The 18,635-nt window shown below is 27.2% G+C and overlaps 1 protein-coding gene across 2 annotated transcripts in view; it reads right to left on the bottom strand.

Moving 5' to 3' along the window:
• tei (irregular chiasm C-roughest protein teiresias) overlaps positions 1 to 18,018 on the bottom strand; it is a 60,191-nt gene extending 42,173 nt beyond the window's left edge. For both annotated transcript variants that reach the window (XM_016058645.4, XM_016058644.4), the window contains exon 1: positions 17,349 to 18,018. In XM_016058645.4, coding sequence (XP_015914131.2) covers positions 17,349 to 17,397 — 49 coding nt within the window. In that variant the 5' untranslated portion in view covers positions 17,398 to 18,018. The remainder of the gene's footprint in view (positions 1 to 17,348) is intronic.
• Between the last annotated feature and the right edge of the window lie 617 nt (positions 18,019 to 18,635).

The raw sequence follows: 18,635 nt of genomic DNA on the forward strand, positions 1-18,635 counted from the left end.
TTATGGTATTTTAACCATTATTTGGGTAATTTTTCCTGTCACATGGTAATGGTTTACGGAAAATTCTGGTTTTTAAAATTATAGTTCTTATTACGACTAATTTAATAAAATAAAAATTACCCATCTTTCTTGATGTTTCTGTTGAGCCAGAAAAAAGGGTAAAATGTACTCTTTTCTGGTAGTTTTGAGCATACTTTTTGTCCTCGGGGATGTTGCTTACTTTTATGCTATAACGGAAGTCAAAGATATATTTATTGCACTCTATCTTTATTGAGCCATTAGGAGTTGCTATATTTTTGGTTGGTTGTTCCAACCATCGAGGCTAATATTTTGTAACTTTTTCGAGTTGAAGATAGAAGTCTAGTTGGTTTGCATGGTCAAACGATATTATGCAGGGAGCTCCTTTTTTGTTGTTTCGGAGCTCCTACAAGGTGTTGGAGTCATTTCAAAATAGGTATCTAAGAATTCCTACAAGTCTATAAAACATTTATGCGAAAAGGTTAAAGTTAAGCTACACTAAAACTCTTGATGATTAGTGCTTGATTCACTACAAGACGACATAGTTATTCATAACTAAAATAAAGTTGAAAAATACGTTTATCCTATTTTATAATAAATTAATGATTTACCTACAAACTAGCCGATCTTTTTCGTGTTACTTAAAGCTTTCAGGGAATCTCCATGTATAGTTTAAATTGCAAAGTTTCCGAAGTGGGGTCAGATTTACCCTAAATATAAATACTTTAATTACGATTAAAAATGACTATAAAATCCGAATTAACTATTTAATCTACCCTTTGCTCCATTAATAGACTGTCGCCAACTGTCTTTTCATGTAGTTACATCAGGATTGTACGATAGATGTCTAATTCTATATGCAAATACTAGGGTTTTATTTATTTCAGGTCTAAGTAAACAAAAAATAAAGTATATTGATAACCAGGAATATCTCAAAGTGTTTATAATTGAATTTCAATGAGTCAAATGTATCAAGATATTCATTATGGTTTCTGTTCTTTCTCTTCTTCTGTTCAACTGTAAGCAACATCAAATATTTCTTTCGTCCATTTTAAAGTCGTTTTCGTTGCCCATTTTATTTTTATATCAGGACTTATTCACTGTTATTTAATAAACAAAAATACTTGAGTCAAATTTAATAGGACTTATCAACCATGTATGTTTATAAGAATTTCCAAATAACACATATTTTCCGTACACTGTATAACATTTCTGATCACATTACGGTTACCGGCACTTCGGGTGCATCATCTTTAAAATCCATTTCACTGTAAAATAGTATAACATATTTTTTTACAGTAATGTTTATTTAATTGGAGTTATTCGGTAATTTTACGGTAATTATTACTGCAAAAATTACAGTATGAAAAGCTTTTTGTTCCGCAACATGTCAAGGCAAGAATGGTACTTTCAACACTAATTTGATCCGGAATTTTTTACAGTGTATTTCTACAGTGACATTATCATTTAAAACACTGTTTAAACCTTTTTTTTTAAAAAAATCCTTAAATTTCTAGGTGGAATTAATAACTAATAAAATATAACTGTCAATAAACAGTGTAGCAAAATGTCTTAAATTTATTGTTAAGCACAAGTGGCAAAAAATCGGAACATGGATTTAAAAAGCATTAGAAGTAGATAAAACCAGAAAAAAACGATAAAATGTGATACGATGTCGAACTTCGTGACAAAACAATCTTTAAAAGTCTCTTCACTTCAACCGCCAAATGACATGACTTTTCAAGATTCTTTTCGCGTCCAGAAAAGTCCATCTAAAAAAATGTCCACTAAATATATTTTTTCCTAGACATCACATATAAGTGTCTAGGAAGCCGGCTTATCAGGAAACGATGAACAGGGCATTAGGAAGATGGGGTCTTAGCCATAAAATGGGTTTACCTCTTATAAAGCAGAAGCATTAAGGCTTATTATTTGGGGAACATAAAATGGAAAGAGCCTATGTAGAACTAATAGACAGATATTACGCTTTTAATGTGTATCTAAAATAGAAATGGTCCATTAGACTATGATTCATGCGAATTAATATTGACTTCCTTAGCTAAAAAATCTTCCTTTTAAATCGTTGTAGATTTCAATCTTGCTACTTAAATACAATTTATAATTTAGATTTTATTTATATATAAATTAGACATTTTTTAAATGTAATTTAGGTATTACACAGATAAAAATTAGACATTTGTTAAATATTATTCAGCTATTATTGTAATAAAAAAATTAGTTATTATTTAAATATAATTTAATTATTATTTAACTAAAAATGAGAAGTTGACAGTTTGATGTATTTTAAGTCTAGATGTTTAAGCCGTGAACTTGAAATTTGAAGTTTAATATTAATAGTATAGCATCGTAATTTACATCTTATACAGTTATTTACATCCTAAATAGCATTTTGCTATTGAGGTTCATCAGTATGATTTTTATTTTGTTAACTTTTGTTCAAAACTAAAAAAAAAAAAATTATATGGATTTGCGAAATAAGAAAAACGGATAATATTGGAAAAAACATGGAAAAAAAGTTTAGCATTACTTGAACATATGTTTGAGCAATTTGGAGAAAAACTGTAATTATCATATGAATGCAATTTTTTCGAATGGTGGACTAAAGGGATTTTTCTCTGACATTAACTAAGATTTTCTGTTTTTCTAAATGTTTTTTTTCTCTTGGGAATCAAGTAAGAATGAATCACTGAGACATAAATAAATAATAGTTTCTTCAAATCACAAATCACAACATAATCTCAATTCTATCAAAATTCTAACTGAGTTCATGAACCTTTCAAATATTCACAACTGAATGTTTAAAATGATATCACTTTCTAAACTTTAAGTATACCAAGAAAAGAGGTATGGCCAATATTACCAGAATATGATAAAATTTACAGTGTTTCTGACTCTATGAAAAGACCGAAACGCTGGGTAAATTTTACTGAAGTGTTTTAGTAATGACTTTGGTAAAATTAACTATAAAAAATGGTTTCATGATATGCGAATAAATTTAGTAAATGTGATAAGATTTAATAGCTTTCTCGTGATGCCTTAGATCATGTCATAAAGCAATTTATTTTCTTACAATTACTTTTCAGTTTGGTAATTTTTTTACTAAATGTGTGGTAATAAGAACTACAATTTTCAGTACCAAAATTTTCGGTTAACCGGTCCCAAATGCCTAATGTTTAATATCGTGTAATTTAGTTTTATCAACCAAAATGATGGTTTTTTTAACAAAAAATTATTTACCAAACAGTACGATACTTTTACCAGAGTTTTTTATACGTAAAAGTTACACTACGCTATCGTTCATTAGTCAAAATGAACGAAAATTACAAAAGTATTATCCTTTATTTAGAATAATACATATCCCAGAGTAATACTAAAATACGTAGTAACAATACATTATTAAAGTTATTTTATTTTTCACTTATTACTATATATCCCCAATCTCAAACTTATCAATTAAAACCTTATCATTTCTGTTTGAGTAAATTTTGTTTAATACAAACAAAAAAAACAAATACAAACAAATCAAGGGTCGAGGGTACGGCATAGTGAATAAAATAAAAAATAGAAAGTAAGCGTCCTTTGTTTATTTAATTTTTTTTCATTTTAATGTTGATATTCCTATTATTAACGATTTTTTTACAAAAAAAAGTTTGGTCTTGAAGAATATTGTTATTAATAAAATATAGAAAACTTAAACTGAACTGTTAAATATGCAGAGCAATGAAATTATTATATATTCGCTTAAAAGTATATCAATGCATTTAAAACAAAAATTGTGAACATAGCTTCTTATTTCTAACAATAAATGTGAAAACTAAGCAATGATGATATGTCTTTAGTTATTGTTTTATTCTCCGTATATCATCCAGCATTCTTGGGAAGATTATGTCTATATTCATCATTTGATCCTATGCCAGAATTCCGATAAAAATAACATTAGGTCTTATAGATTGCACAGAAGCTCTTTGAATACCCTGGAAGTTGCACAGGTTTCTGTCAACAAAAAAAGGAGGGTGACACTTTCTTTTCTGATTTTTTTTATCTATCACCTCTTTCATCATGCTTGACAAGGCTCAGAAATGCGGACATCCTCTTCGCTTACAGCCTTCTCATTCTTTTCTTCCCCTCTAAAGTAAGCAAAGAAACTGATAATTTTGATTTAAAAAAACCATTAATATTAGTTACAAAAAACCTAACTGTATATTAGTCAATTTTAAGTGATTACAAGCAGCTTTATAAATTAATAGTAATTATTGAGCATTCGTTTACTTGACTGAATTATTTATACTGATTAGTCTAATGAATTCAATTTTACGAATTTAATGAATATGAAGTTATTTTAGTTATGGCAAACATTTTTTTGCACATCAGTTGGTGGATCTCTCCTCAATTTTTATTCTCACCAGCTGCTTCTTCGTAAATTTTTTATTTACAAATAAATAAAATATTTTTTTTATTTATTTATATGCCAATTTTTCAATGAAATATGCAAAATAAAATTATGATGATCAAAAACCACTTATTGTTATTGCACTGTTAGAATTTCCATTCTGAACTTAGAGTAAAAGCAGCAGTCTGTCCATGCTAATTAATAAGGAACATTATTTACCTTTACGGTTTTAAGACCGTTTATAGTTAGTAAGGCTAAACATCCATGAATACAAAATTTTACGGTTTTTTCCATAGTGTATTTTAACAATGGATTACAAGAAAAAAATAAAGTTAAGGCAAAAAAGCTATTAAAAAATACCGAAAAACATAAGAAACAAATATTAGTAGAAAATACTTTTCGTAGCTTAACATCGGGATTATATTCTATGAAAGAACTATTGGTAAAAATCCGAATTCTTAGAAATATAAGGTCTTCTTTGAGAGTAACATTCCAGCAAAACTACATGCAGTAGTTTTATTTATATATCTTAGAAAAAAAGCTATGAAGAGTAGCTTATTTATAAGGAACTGAAAGAAACAGCATAAGAGAAGAGAAAAAAATTCTCAAAATGAAAGAATCTTTGTTTCTTATCTAGCTACCTAAAGCAAATTACTCGCTTTGTGTTCGGTAGCTTCAGTAACTGGTTATGTTTAAAGGAACCTGAGAGGAATTAAATTATGAGGTATTATAATTATTAATAATTATAAGGTATTAATTATGAATCATAAATATAACACAAATATTAATCTATGAAATGAATGAAATATTGCCTTTAATCTATCCGTAATCATTTATTATTTAATGAATAATTAAAAATATATATAAAACCGCAATTACATTTACATAAATTTTAAATTCAATTTTTATTTAAAAGCAAGTTTGATTATTGACCGTTTTTACCATGAATAAAACCATCACGCCAATAACTGAGCCAAAAATTGTTAAAAGCTTAAAAATAAAATTATGTATTGGTATAAATATTATTGTTCACATCTTAAATAGCACGTTGCATGAAAGGCTTGAAGTTAAGAATTAAATTCGACTTTTTTTTTGCATAAAGTAGCATAACTTGAAATAGATTGAATAGTAGCATAAAAAATTTGCTTTTTTTATTGATTAATTTTTTTGCTATATTTAATTTATGTGAATAATTCAAATTTAGCATATATATATATATATATATATATATATATATATATATATATATATATATATATATATATATATATATATATATATATATATATATATATATATATATATATATATATATATATATATATATATATATATATATATATATAACTCTTTTACAAATATTTGTGCCAACGTTGTCTAGCATTAAAAAAACTGGATTATGTGAAATTTTAAGTTTAAAATTTTATTACTAGCAGTGCAGATTTCTCAGTACCCTTTTCTTGTTTTATTGAAACTCTACTTTTATTAACATTTTTGTTTCGTTAACATTGTAAATGTTCAAATCCAATTTTTCCCATGTTAAAATTTAGATATAATGCAGTTTTGTTTATACTTTGAAGTTTACCAAAAATAATCTTAGCAAATTACACAAAAAAGTTCCTATTTCAAAAATATAAAAATTATTTACAAGTGCACTTTTTATATATTAACATATACCTATATTTTGTGTTAATATTTTAATAGTGTTATAAAAATTACGACAATTACGAAAATTACGACAATAAAAATTACGACTTTACTAAAAATAATTGCATCATTTTTAAACTATGATATATAATATCTTTGAACTTTCGGAAAGAAAAAAATGCACTATGAAGTGAATTTTCATTGGATGTTTTATATTAAATAATTAGAAATGAATTAAATGTTTATCATTCATGAACTTTCAAGAACTTTTAAGACCATGCATTTACACACTCAATTTTTCAAAGTATACTTTTTTCACGATTTAAATATATTTTCGGTATTTAATTCTATACCTTGAGGGGTTTTTTTGGTAAGGAGAATCAATAGTTCTGAAGACCAATATAAATTATATGAAACGTGGTTAAAATTATTGCTTAAATAAATGAAAAATATATTCAAATAAAAAAAAATTATAAAACTGCATATAGTGAGGATATCATGCTTCATATCATGAGCATATCATGTGAGGATAGTCAAATAATATATTGGTTAAATGATGCATATTTATACATATCGTTTAACCAATGTAAAAACAGGTAATTATTTAGCTAAATTTTTTTAAATAAAAATCCACGCTATCTAACATAGAAGCCATAACATTTTATTTTATTAATTTCAACCAATTGAAAATTAATTAGAACATAAATCATGTTCTAATTGTTGCGTGTTAGTGTTGTCATGAATGAGTTCCTGTGCAATTAAAAATTTAAATTGATTGTTTTTCAGCAACAATGTTTTTTTTCTCTTATGCGTCTGTTCGGAAAGTTACACTATATCAACAAGAAATGTATTCAATTTGCTCAAAACATCTAAACTCTTTTATGGTTTTATTTTCAAAACAATGAATGAAAATTGTGTTTAAATGACCCCTCCAGGAATTGATTATTTGGCTAGTATGTTACGATTTTTTATTATATTTGGAAGGCAGAAGGTAAATCTGATAGATAGTTTTTTTTAAAAATATTAAAATTAACCAGCGAAAATATATGTAATCAAAATATATAAACTTTAAACTATAAACATATAAACTTCTAACTTTAAACTTTACATACTTGAGATATGCATAAGAAAGTAGTATCAAATAAATATATATCTATGTATTTATCAATAACCATTACCATCAACAATGAAACACAACATCAAATAAGCTCAATTTTATTTACGAAAACCTACCTTTTATATTTTATTTCTCTTTGAGACCAAAGTTTAACTTATTCTAAGTTTAATTAAATCGCAGACAATGCATCAGTTCGTTAAATTCACTATAAAAGCAACAATAAAATGCTTAGTTTAAATATTCCACCTACTCAGTAAACAAACTTAAAGCTTTCGAAAACATCACATGGAAGAGGAAATCAATAACACAACTCTTAACAAATAATTTATTTAATAAACTTCAAGATATGGCGAAACCATTATTCAACTTAAAGCAATTAATGAAATTATTCTATAAGAGCCGGAATTTTAGAAAGATAAAAATTAGGCAAGTAATCACAAAATGAATGTACGTACTTTCATTTCTTTTCTACATCCGAAATGTCAGTATTTTAATCCCTAAAGTGCTAAAATTATCTTATGTTTCAGCAGTAATGGTAGTAAGGAATTTTCTAGAAAACATTAAAGGATTTAATTTAATATTTCAAGTGCACTTGATTACTTTCAAAGTCTTCTACTTGTATCTATTTACCCTGGAGAAGGAAGAAAGAAAGAATAAACCCCTTTTTCCAAATTTGTTTTTGAAAAATGGAATTTGATGACGGAAAGTAATTTAAAGAAATGTAATTAAATCATCAGAGGCGAAAGAAACTGTTTCAGGTGACAGATTAAATTTAGGTTAAGTAAATTAATTTTTTTACTGCTTTTATTGAAAATAATAAATAATAATTTTTTTAAAACTTTAAATATTATTCAAGAGCGTTAAGAATTGCATCATTCCTCTTTCAGACAAGAATATAATTTAATATATTTTTCAGTTTAGTAATTCAATTTAAAATAACAAGTTTCTTTTTATATTGGTAATGAAGTGTTTAACCGTTTCAAATATATTAGTTTGTTTGAAAATATGATAATTTAATTTTGTTTATATATGTTAAATTAATTTATCATTCTTCCTCTTAAAGCAAGTACTTGGAAGTACAATATATGCACGTGCTTTTTAAAATAAATCAATTACTTACACTGTACACTTAATTTTCATTATTATTCTTTTACAAACCATATTATACCTTTTAAAAAATTAATTAGAAAACTTTTAAGGTAAATATTAAATGAGAAGCTGTTGTACCATTACCGGGGTTTAGCTGGTTACCAAATAAGATCTATACCCAGTTGGAAGTTAAGTAAAAACCATTATTCATCGGGAGGGCGCCTGTTTGCATCAAAGTGCACGCCAAATGGACGCCAAACTCCCAACGCGAACCCGTACGCATATCAACATCGCCAACTCTTAAATTGACGTTGCACAGCTTTCTTTTTGTTCGTTTCTTTGAATCATGTGGGATAAGGAAATCAAAACTTATTGAATAAAAACTATTGGTTTTTTCCCGTAAAATTAGAGAATTTCATCATATTTAAATTTATTGGTATTATTTTTCTGAAAGTATACCAGAAAGTGCATTTTAAATAAATAAAATTGCTATTCTTTATACATAAAACATTTCTTGCAGACGCTTTTCTTTCTCAGCAAAAAAAGGTAATAATTCTTTATGTCGCATTTGATTTGTTAAGGGCATATCAGCAAGACGCGCCATTTTTAGTGGCTCAATTAAATCCAATGCTCTTGAAGGGTAATATAGTTGTATCTGATCCAAAAACGAATGTTCTCCTTACTTATCGAAATCTAGGATTCCAGTAAGACTACGAAACTATAACCATTTTTTTTAAATAATTCTATGATATATATCATTAAAAGATGGCAGGAATTAAAATTCCATTCAAATTGTCTTTTTTTAACTTACAACGGAGTATGGAGTATAGCATAGATAGATTTATGATGATTAAACATCGTTTTCTTTTCGATTATTATTTTATAATGCACTAAACAACAAATTTTTCTAAAAATACAAAAGCTTTTTTTAAATATCTAGTAAAGCCTAAAAGAAAATTAATTAAGAACAGACGTCTTCTGCTTTTGCATCAGGCAATTCTCAATACTTATTTGATATGAAATAAACCCATAAATTTCAATCAAACATAAATTGAGAGTAAAATGTAATTTCAGCAAGTTATATTATTAGTTTTATATTCTGAAAATATTGAAGCTTTAGCATGCAACAATTAGTTAAGATTCCAAGAATACTAGCGAAAGGGGCTTAACAAGTTAAGCTAATTTGCGTTTCATGGACGGTAGGTTGAGCTTGAAAGGGCATTTAAAGTTTAGCCAGAGGCTAGTTCGATGTTGAATCTCCAGTTAATCTTCCCTAATGCATTTGGAATTCATTTATTAGCCTCAAAATAAGAACGGATGAATGAAACTATTATATTTTACAATATTAAGAGCTTTGCTATTCAGATTAAATAAAAGGTATTCTCTAAGCTCGTCAATTTAAATTAATTCAAATTAAAGAATGCGTGACTAAAAGAAGTTTGAAATTAATTTAAAGAGTAATTTTAATTGTTACACATCTAATGTTTAATGACATTGACTAGTAACTTATTAATAAGACGTTAATTTTGTATCGTAACAGACTAAAACAAATATGACGTTTTCAATTTTAAATTCAAATCAGAGGGACTAAAATCGTTTCTATTTCCCTAAAAATCGTTTTCAATTCCGTGTCATTGAATTAAAAATAATTAATCTAATCACTTGTTCTATTAGAAAACCACAATGCATGCATAAGAAAATGTTTTATCAAGAATTTGTCCTTCATTTTTTGCAAATAAAGGACAATCACATGCATCTCAAATAATTGTCTACCTGTATAAATTATATGTTTGCAATCTGTGAATTCTCTTTCTTGAAATTAAAATTTAGGTTCGAAACTTTGATACTTAAATAATACAGATTTCAAACATAGTTAGCATAGTTAGCATTTCAAGCATATTTAGTGCACATCAATTTTAAGCATAAAGTTTTTAAGCATAGTTTGTACATCAATTTTAAGCAAAACGTTTCTAAGCATAGAAGTTTCCCCAATTATTTAAATCATATTTTTCTAAAATTTATTATTTTTCATGGGTCAGCATTTGAAACATTTTACTTATTGTTATTTACCAAAAAAAATAAAATAAAAGTGAAAATAATTAGAAAAAAGTAACACTTAAGAATCTAGAAGCAATTTTTTAATACATGCTATACACTAGAAATCATCTAACCAAAAAAACATCAATTCCTTGTAAAGTCAAAACAATTTACTGTATAGAAAAGGCTTTATTTTTGTTTATTTTTAGTCAATTTATTTACAAATAATATAAAACGTACTTTTAGTTTAACTCAAAACCTTACTAAGCATAAATGTGCAAAATGGAATTTCAAAAAATCAATTGTTTTTTTATGTCTAATTACCACACCTTTGATAAATTTAGTTATTCCAAAAATATCCAGGATAAGAAGTAAAATATGAAATATTTTCAACAGGTTTTCTCTTTAATCATCAAGAGTTGAAATTTCTGTTTAAGTTGTCGGAGACATTTAAAAACAAATGAGAAGACGTCTGTGTTTTGGCATTTACAAAATGTTTTCCACCTTATTAAAGAACCGAAACGAAAAAAACGACATCTATCTTGGAACTCGTCGTTCGCTGAGTTGTCCAGAGGAATTCAGAAAACGTGTTGGCAAGTGAGTGATTTGTGTCATCTTCTCGAGAAGTGTGTTTATTTTAAGCTTTAGTGTTAGAAGCGGTTGATACTTTAAGACACAGTTACAAAAACTAATGTTTCAAAGGTTCAGATTAAACGGTAGCTTTCAACTAATTATTTTAAACTTTTTTCATAACTGTTTGAAATCAATTTTAGTTTATCTTTTTTTTGTTGATTGCCCTTTTGCAAAATGGAGTTACCATAATTTTAATGATATTTTATACAAAATATATTTCAATTAACTTTCGAGTACATTAAAATATAATTTATAGTTTAATATACTCAAGGTAAAGCTAATCTTTAAGCATAACTGAAGTAAAAATTTTCGTATGTAATTATTGTGGTGTAAAACACCAGCACTTTAGGTCCATTATCCATACAATTCATTTTTAACGTAAAATCCATCCAATCCCACAGTAAAATATTTTACCGTTATTTTTACAGTAATATTTACAGTATTTTTACAGTATAATTTTTACAGTTATAACAATTTACGGTAAATATTAATGTAAAAATTACGGTATATCAGATGTTTTGCTTCATGTTCTGGTAAGAATGGATTTTACGGCAAAAAGTATCGGCATCTTGAATCCCGGTAATTTTTACCATAATTTTATCCGGAATTTTTAACGGTGAACGTCAGCTCATTTATATTATTATATAAAGGATTTGCCAAATAACGTATTTTTTCTCTAAATTGGGTGACTTTTTAAAAGTAAAAATTATCCAATGTTAAATATACCTAATCAGAATATGAGCTATTACTAAATAAAAGTAAAATATGTCAAGGTCAGTTTTCACTTTTTAGAACTAATTCAATTCACTGGATGCTGCAATCATTATAGCTTTTTACACGATTCATGAGTATTATATATTTTAGTGGCTTAAAAATCTGAGCTACAGCTGCTATATGTATCATAACCACACTTTAAAAAATAATAAAATATAACACTAAGATCAAGCAGTTTTGAAATGGCCAAAATTAACTCGTGATTATGTTTCAAGCTGAAATTTAAAGTGAAACGATCAAATTACGTATAGTTGGAATGTTCCCTAACTTTTTAGAAATCGTGAATTGTTATTATTTTATTTCTGAAGATTTTAACTTCTTTTATTGTAGTTTAATTTTCAGAACGAAATAATGAAATATTGATTAAATAATTTTCATTAAATGAAGAACTCCTAGCTTTCTTCTTTCCTAGTTAGTCTTCATTTAGTCTACTATTTGTATCATAACCACACTTTAAAAAATAATGAAAATAACACTAAGATTGAGAAGTTCTGAAATGGCCAAAATTAGCATGTCATTAAGCTTTAAGCTGCAATTTAAAGTAAAACGATCAAATTACGTTCAGTAGGAATCTTCCCTAACTTTGTAGAAATCGTGAATCGTTATTGTATTATCTCTTAAGATTTTAACTTCTTTTAATATAGTTTAATTTTCAGAAAGAAATAATGAAATATTAATAAAAAAAAATTCTTATTAAATGAAGAATTCCTAGCTTTCTTCTTTCCTAGTTAGCCTTCATTCCTAGTTTTACAAAATTCACCAAATGAAAACTACCTTTTAAACATTCAGATACCGGGAAAAAATCATCCAAATCACGTGCAGGAAAGGGGGGGGGCAGAAATATGCAGTGATTTTAGAATATATTGTGAGGAGAATATTGGTAGAACCAGAAGTCATTTGTAGGTGGAGTAGTGGATTGATGCAAGCGTGAGGAGGGGAATTCCAATTAGTTCCCCCAAGGAAGCGCGCAGGATTAGGCAACCCCAACGATCGATCCTAGGTTTTTTTTGCCCCCGCTGTCTTTCTACATCAAGGCATACGAGAGAAAGTATAATGTGCTACTGCTGTCTCTTTTTTATTTAATTTGTAGACATTACTGCGTTTTACCTCAATTAAGCATTCCCGTTTGACGCTTTGCCCCGCAATAATGAAAAGAGTGCGTGAAAATGGAGGTTGAAAACATACAGAAGGCATAAGTAGACGTTGATTTGGTCTTTTAACGCTTCTTGCTCAATCGAGATTTAAACCGATCGATGACAGAAGTACTTTTAGATAGGGTGATAATAAATTGTCGCAAGGGATATACAGGGCGTTTTAAGGGTTTATGTTTTGAATAATACAAACTGAAATACCCGCAGTGACAAGTGCCATAAATTTAGAGATTCATGTTTTTAGCAAATTACTCACCACGTATAATGGGCGATTTAAGTCTTCCGTAACTTTTCTATTCCACATAATTTAATTATAATGATTTTTCCAATCTTAAATTTTAAACAATGGCGGTTTAAAGTTAATGTTTTGAATAATACATTCTAAAATGGCCACATACGCATACTCAGAAAGTAAAATCAAACCGGTGGATGACAGAAGTACTGTTAGAAAGGGTGACAATAAGTTGTTACAGGAAACTTACTGTGATGTCTGTTCAAGGGTTTATGCTTTGAATGATACAAACTGAAATACCCGCAATTATACGAGCCATAGGGTTAGAGATTAATGCATTTAGCATATTACTTTACTCATTTAATAGACGGTTTAGGTTTTGCATAAAATTCTATTCAACACCATTTAATTATAATGATTTTCCAATCTTTAACTTAAGGCAATGGTGGTTTAAAGTTAATATTTTGAATAATACATTCTAAACTGGCCACATACGCATACTCAGAAATTAAAATCAAACCGGTGGATGACAGAAATGCAATTAGAAAGGATAATTATAAGTTGTTACAGGAAACGTACTGTGATGTTGGTTTAAGGGTTTATGTTTTGAATAATACAAACTAAAGTACTTGCAGTGATAAGGACCATGGGTTCATGCATTTAGCAAATATTTTTACTCGTTTAATAGACGGTTTAGGTCCTGCGTAAAATTCCATTCAACATAATTTAATTATAATGATTTTCCAATCTTAAATTTATTGCAATGGCAGTTTAAAGTTAATGTTTTGAATAATACATTCTAAAATGGCCACATACGCATACTCAGAAATTAAAATCAAACCGGTGGATGACAGAAATGCAATTAGAAAGGATAATTATAAGTTGTTACAGGAAACGTACTGTGATGTTGGTTTAAGAGTTTATGTTTTGAATAATACAAACTAAAGTACTTGCAGTGATAAGGACCATGGGTTCATGCATTTAGCAAATATTTTTACTCGTTTAATAGACGGTTTAGGTCCTGCGTAAAATTCCATTCAACATAATTTAATTATAATGATTTTCCAATCTTAAATTTATTGCAATGGCAGTTTAAAGTTAATGTTTTGAATAATACATTCTAAAATGGCCACATACGCATACTCAGAAATTAAAATCAAACCGGTGGATGACAGAAATACTATTAGAAAGGATAATTATAGGTTGTTACAGGAAACGTACTCTGATATTGGTTTATGGGTTTATGTTTTGAATAATACAAACTAAAGTACTTGCAGTGATAAGAACCATAGGTTCATGCATTTAGCAAATTACTTTACTCGTTTAATAGATGGTTTAGGTCTTGCGTAAAATTCTATTCAAGACAATTTAATTATAAAGATTTTCCAATCTTAAATGTGAAATAATGGTTGTTTAAAATTAATGGTACTTTTATGGTAAAGTTAATGGTTAATGGTACCGGAACTTTTTGATCAGGAATTTTTTACAATGTTTGCTTAGAAAGTAAAATGTATCAGTTGGAGCACAGAAATACTGCTAAAAATGAAAATAATAAGTTGTTACATGGAATTTACTCTCAAATCGGTTTAAGAGTTTATGTTTTGAATAATATAATCAAAACTGATCGCATTAATATTCCTGTATTTAGCAAAATTCTTTACTTTTTAAAATTTTCAAAATTCTTACTTACAAAATTCTTTACTTTTAACTAGTTAAAGGCAAAGGTTTTGTGTGAAATTGCAATCGTCATAATTTTATTGTAATGATTCTTGCGTTCTTGAATTTAGTCCAATGGTTTAATTTAAAATTTTTAAATAATGCATACTCAAATGGTGATAATAGTATAATTTGAAATTTTTCACTTTTATTAATAAGATAAAATATTTGCGTGCAATTTTACTCATGTCTACGTAATTGTAATGTTTTTCTATTTTAATTTTGCACTATTTTGCAATTCCGTGTATGCATTACTTTGAGATTGCGGCTTTCTGCCATCGATTTTTTTGATATTTAAATGATTATTGTTGTTACAAAGTTGTTGTTAAGTATTCAATGTGATAATGATAAATAAACTGTTCGGTGTGAGTGCTTCAGCGAATATTCTATCTTTATTTTACTTTCAAATGTTTTCTTACACAAGTTTTTAAAATTACCGGTATATAAAACCTAATATAAATTCAGCTGTTAGAATAATATCGGAAACAGAATAGGATAAAATCTAACCCTACTATTAATTTGAATTGACTCTTGATCATCCAATATTTTGTTCTTCAATCAACATATAGCATTTTATCTCAACTGAGAAAAAAAAATATCTTCAAAACATTAGTGTTGAAAATTCTGGATCAATATAACATAAAAAATACCAGCACCCGGGGTGCATTATCCGTAAGAAACATTTTACCGTAAAATTTTATACCGTAATTATTGCAACAATATATATTTATTTACAGTATATCAAATTCTTTGTTCCGCACGATTTTTCAATACGAAGAATTTTATGGTAAAATGTATCAACACAAAAGTTTCTGTGCCTTTTACCGTAATTTGATCTAGAACTTATACAGTGATCTAGAGTATGGTAAAATTTACCATGATTCTGGCGCAATGGAACACCAAAAAGTTTATTAATTTTTACCAAAGCATCTTGGTTATGATTTTGGTAAAATTAATAATAGAATATGGTTATATAATATGTGATAAAATTTAGTAAATGTAATAAAATTTGGTAATTCATTGAATTGAAATCTTAAAGCATGGTATAAAAACCATTTATTTAATTAAATTTATTTTTCAATTTTATATTTTTTACTTAATGAATGGTTATAAGAACTATAATTTATAAAACCAGAATTTCCGATTAAATGTTACCATGTGAACGGAATGTTATTAAATGAATGGTTTAAACACCATATATTTTGGTTTTATTAACCGAAATTATTATTTTTTTTAACAGAAATGTCTATACCATACATTATGGTAATTTTACCAGAATTTGTTTCTTTGTATATTATATTTTATTAATTTATCTAGCTAGAAAGTTTTTAATAACTATTTATAGACTTAATTATTTTGTCCAAAACGTCTCGCAAAAATATACTATATGGTTTTATTAAATAAATATATTGTATTAAGCTATTAAAAAATGCATACAATATTTTAATAACGACATTTTGTAGCACGTGTCTCCCTTTTACTATTTTTTGTAAAAGAAATAAATAAAAAACATATTTCTTTTATATTTCGGCAAATTCATTTATATTAAGCGTCAGGCCAGATTCATGTGTGTCAATTTTCTCACAATATCAGTCACTAGCTATAATTTTAAATTTACTAACTAATAAATACTATACTACAGACATATTGCATCATTACTTTAATTATAAGAAAAAATTTAAAATAAAAAAGCGCATAAAACTTCCAAAACAATGTAGGATTTGACATTTTAAATAAATTTCAGGAATAATTTCCTAACATCCAATCCTTTCTAAATTTGTCACTTAGTCACTTAGAACAAAATCAAACAAACATATCATTTCAAAATTATGCCAAACAAAAGTAGCATATCAAGTAAAAAGTACTTCATTTTCAATTATTGTATTAGCTCAGTGTCTCTGCATAATCCTAATCACCACCGTTATCACCCTTTCACTACAAGAAAAATTTTCAACTCTGTAACCTGTAAACAATTGCAAAGTCTGCAAAACTACAGGAAAAGTTTGCATTTTAGACTCTTATTTATTTATTTTCTTCATTTTAGTGTCACAAATAAATTTACATATTTGTTAAATTAGCTTCACATAAGTTCTTCTTTAACTAGACTGCCCAAAAATTAAAATCCGTTTCAATGCACTTTGTATTTAAGTACATAAAATTAAAAATCTAGCAGAAAATATCAGAATAAGTATTTAGTATTCCTCATGATTACAACAATTCGACCCGTTAACAATGACTATAGCCGCTATATATGTTACAAACGATGCAGTAACAAATAGTTTTATGTGTATTAAAGTTAATATACATCAATTTTTAAGTTAAAATACAACCATAGAATTAATATAACTAATTTTGAATCCCATTCTTATGATATGACTTGAAAAATAAACTTACTTTAATGTACTATTGTGATTCGTTAAAATAACAAAATGTTATTTAAAAAACACTACCAAAATGTCTTGTCTCAGAGTATAGGAATTTATAATTGAGGAAGAGGTTTTCAAAGAAAACAATTCAACTTACCTATAGCAGTGAGCAATTGTCCAAGCAGAAATAATTCCTTCGGTAGCATTGCCACCTGTTTAGATGAAAGGTTTTTAATATTCACTCATTTCAACAAAATATTATTCGGATAGTGTGTGTACTTTTGAAAACAAACTGCTTTGATTTATTCTCTTCTTACAGTTCATAAATATATAAATCCTTGAAAATACTTGTCGAATCGAGTATATTTTAAATATTTCCACAATTTTATTTTATCTAATTTTTATTATCTTCTCACCATTTAAACAAATAAATACCACAATATTCGAGAAAAAAGTATCCAATGCAATAACAAGTTCTCTGTTAATTTCTTTTAACATTTTTTTATCAATTTCATTAATCGTTTGCAAAGTTTTTTTCCCACTGCAAACGATTAGAAATGAGCAGTTTACAAGTAATAAAGTGCACGTGGTTAATAATTAAGAATTGAAAATCCCAAGATTAACATTTAGGAAAACAAAATAACTTAGGTAACTAAGTAAGTTGAAATCATTCATAAATTCAAAGTATTCCTTAGAAATAGCGAAAGAAGTGTTAAATGTAAACGAAGAAAAGGGAGAAAGTCGATCGTAATCCGTAAAGACTTGTCACTCTGGCTAGACAAAATCACGCACACATCTTCCCCCACCAAAAACTTTCGGTCGTCTGCTTCGTTCGGTTACGTCATTTTCCTTCGTGCGTTTCAAGCAGCGCGCATGTGCATGAAATCCCCGCTATCCAATGAACGTGATTTTAAGTGTGAAAAAAAATATTATTCAAAACTTAATCCTACGCGATTTAACTATACCTGAAAAATATAGATAAATTAAATACATGCAAAAGGTATAAATTGAATATGAGTATTTAGCTCTTACAATAATTTTCTTTTAAAAATTGTTTTGTGAATTTAGTTTAAAAAATTATTAGACTGAGTAAAAGAAATTAAAAATTTATGAACAAAGATTTACATTTGACACTTGTTAAGTCTCAAGTAATTGAGAACGGAAATAATTAGCAAGAAATTAAAAGTGTTTTAAAAGTTGTGGTCTGGACTTAATACGGATGGATACCTAAAGTTTGCTTCCCTTTCTTGCTTGAATTTATTAAATTTACGAAAAAAGAGACAGAAAGAGGGAGAAACTCAAAAGCTGCTTAGCAGACAAGCGTGTTAATGTTTCACACATATTATTATTTTTATTTTATTACACTGAATCAAACAATAGTCAATAAAACTAATAGTTGAGAAGTTGCTAGGGAATTATTATTCAGCTGTTAGGGAGTTAGTTA

The sequence above is a fragment of the Parasteatoda tepidariorum genome, chromosome 1 (assembly GCF_982258835.1).
Source record: "Parasteatoda tepidariorum strain Cologne lab strain chromosome 1, Ptep-v5.0, whole genome shotgun sequence".
In the NCBI taxonomy this organism is placed as follows: Eukaryota; Metazoa; Arthropoda; class Arachnida; order Araneae; family Theridiidae; genus Parasteatoda; species Parasteatoda tepidariorum.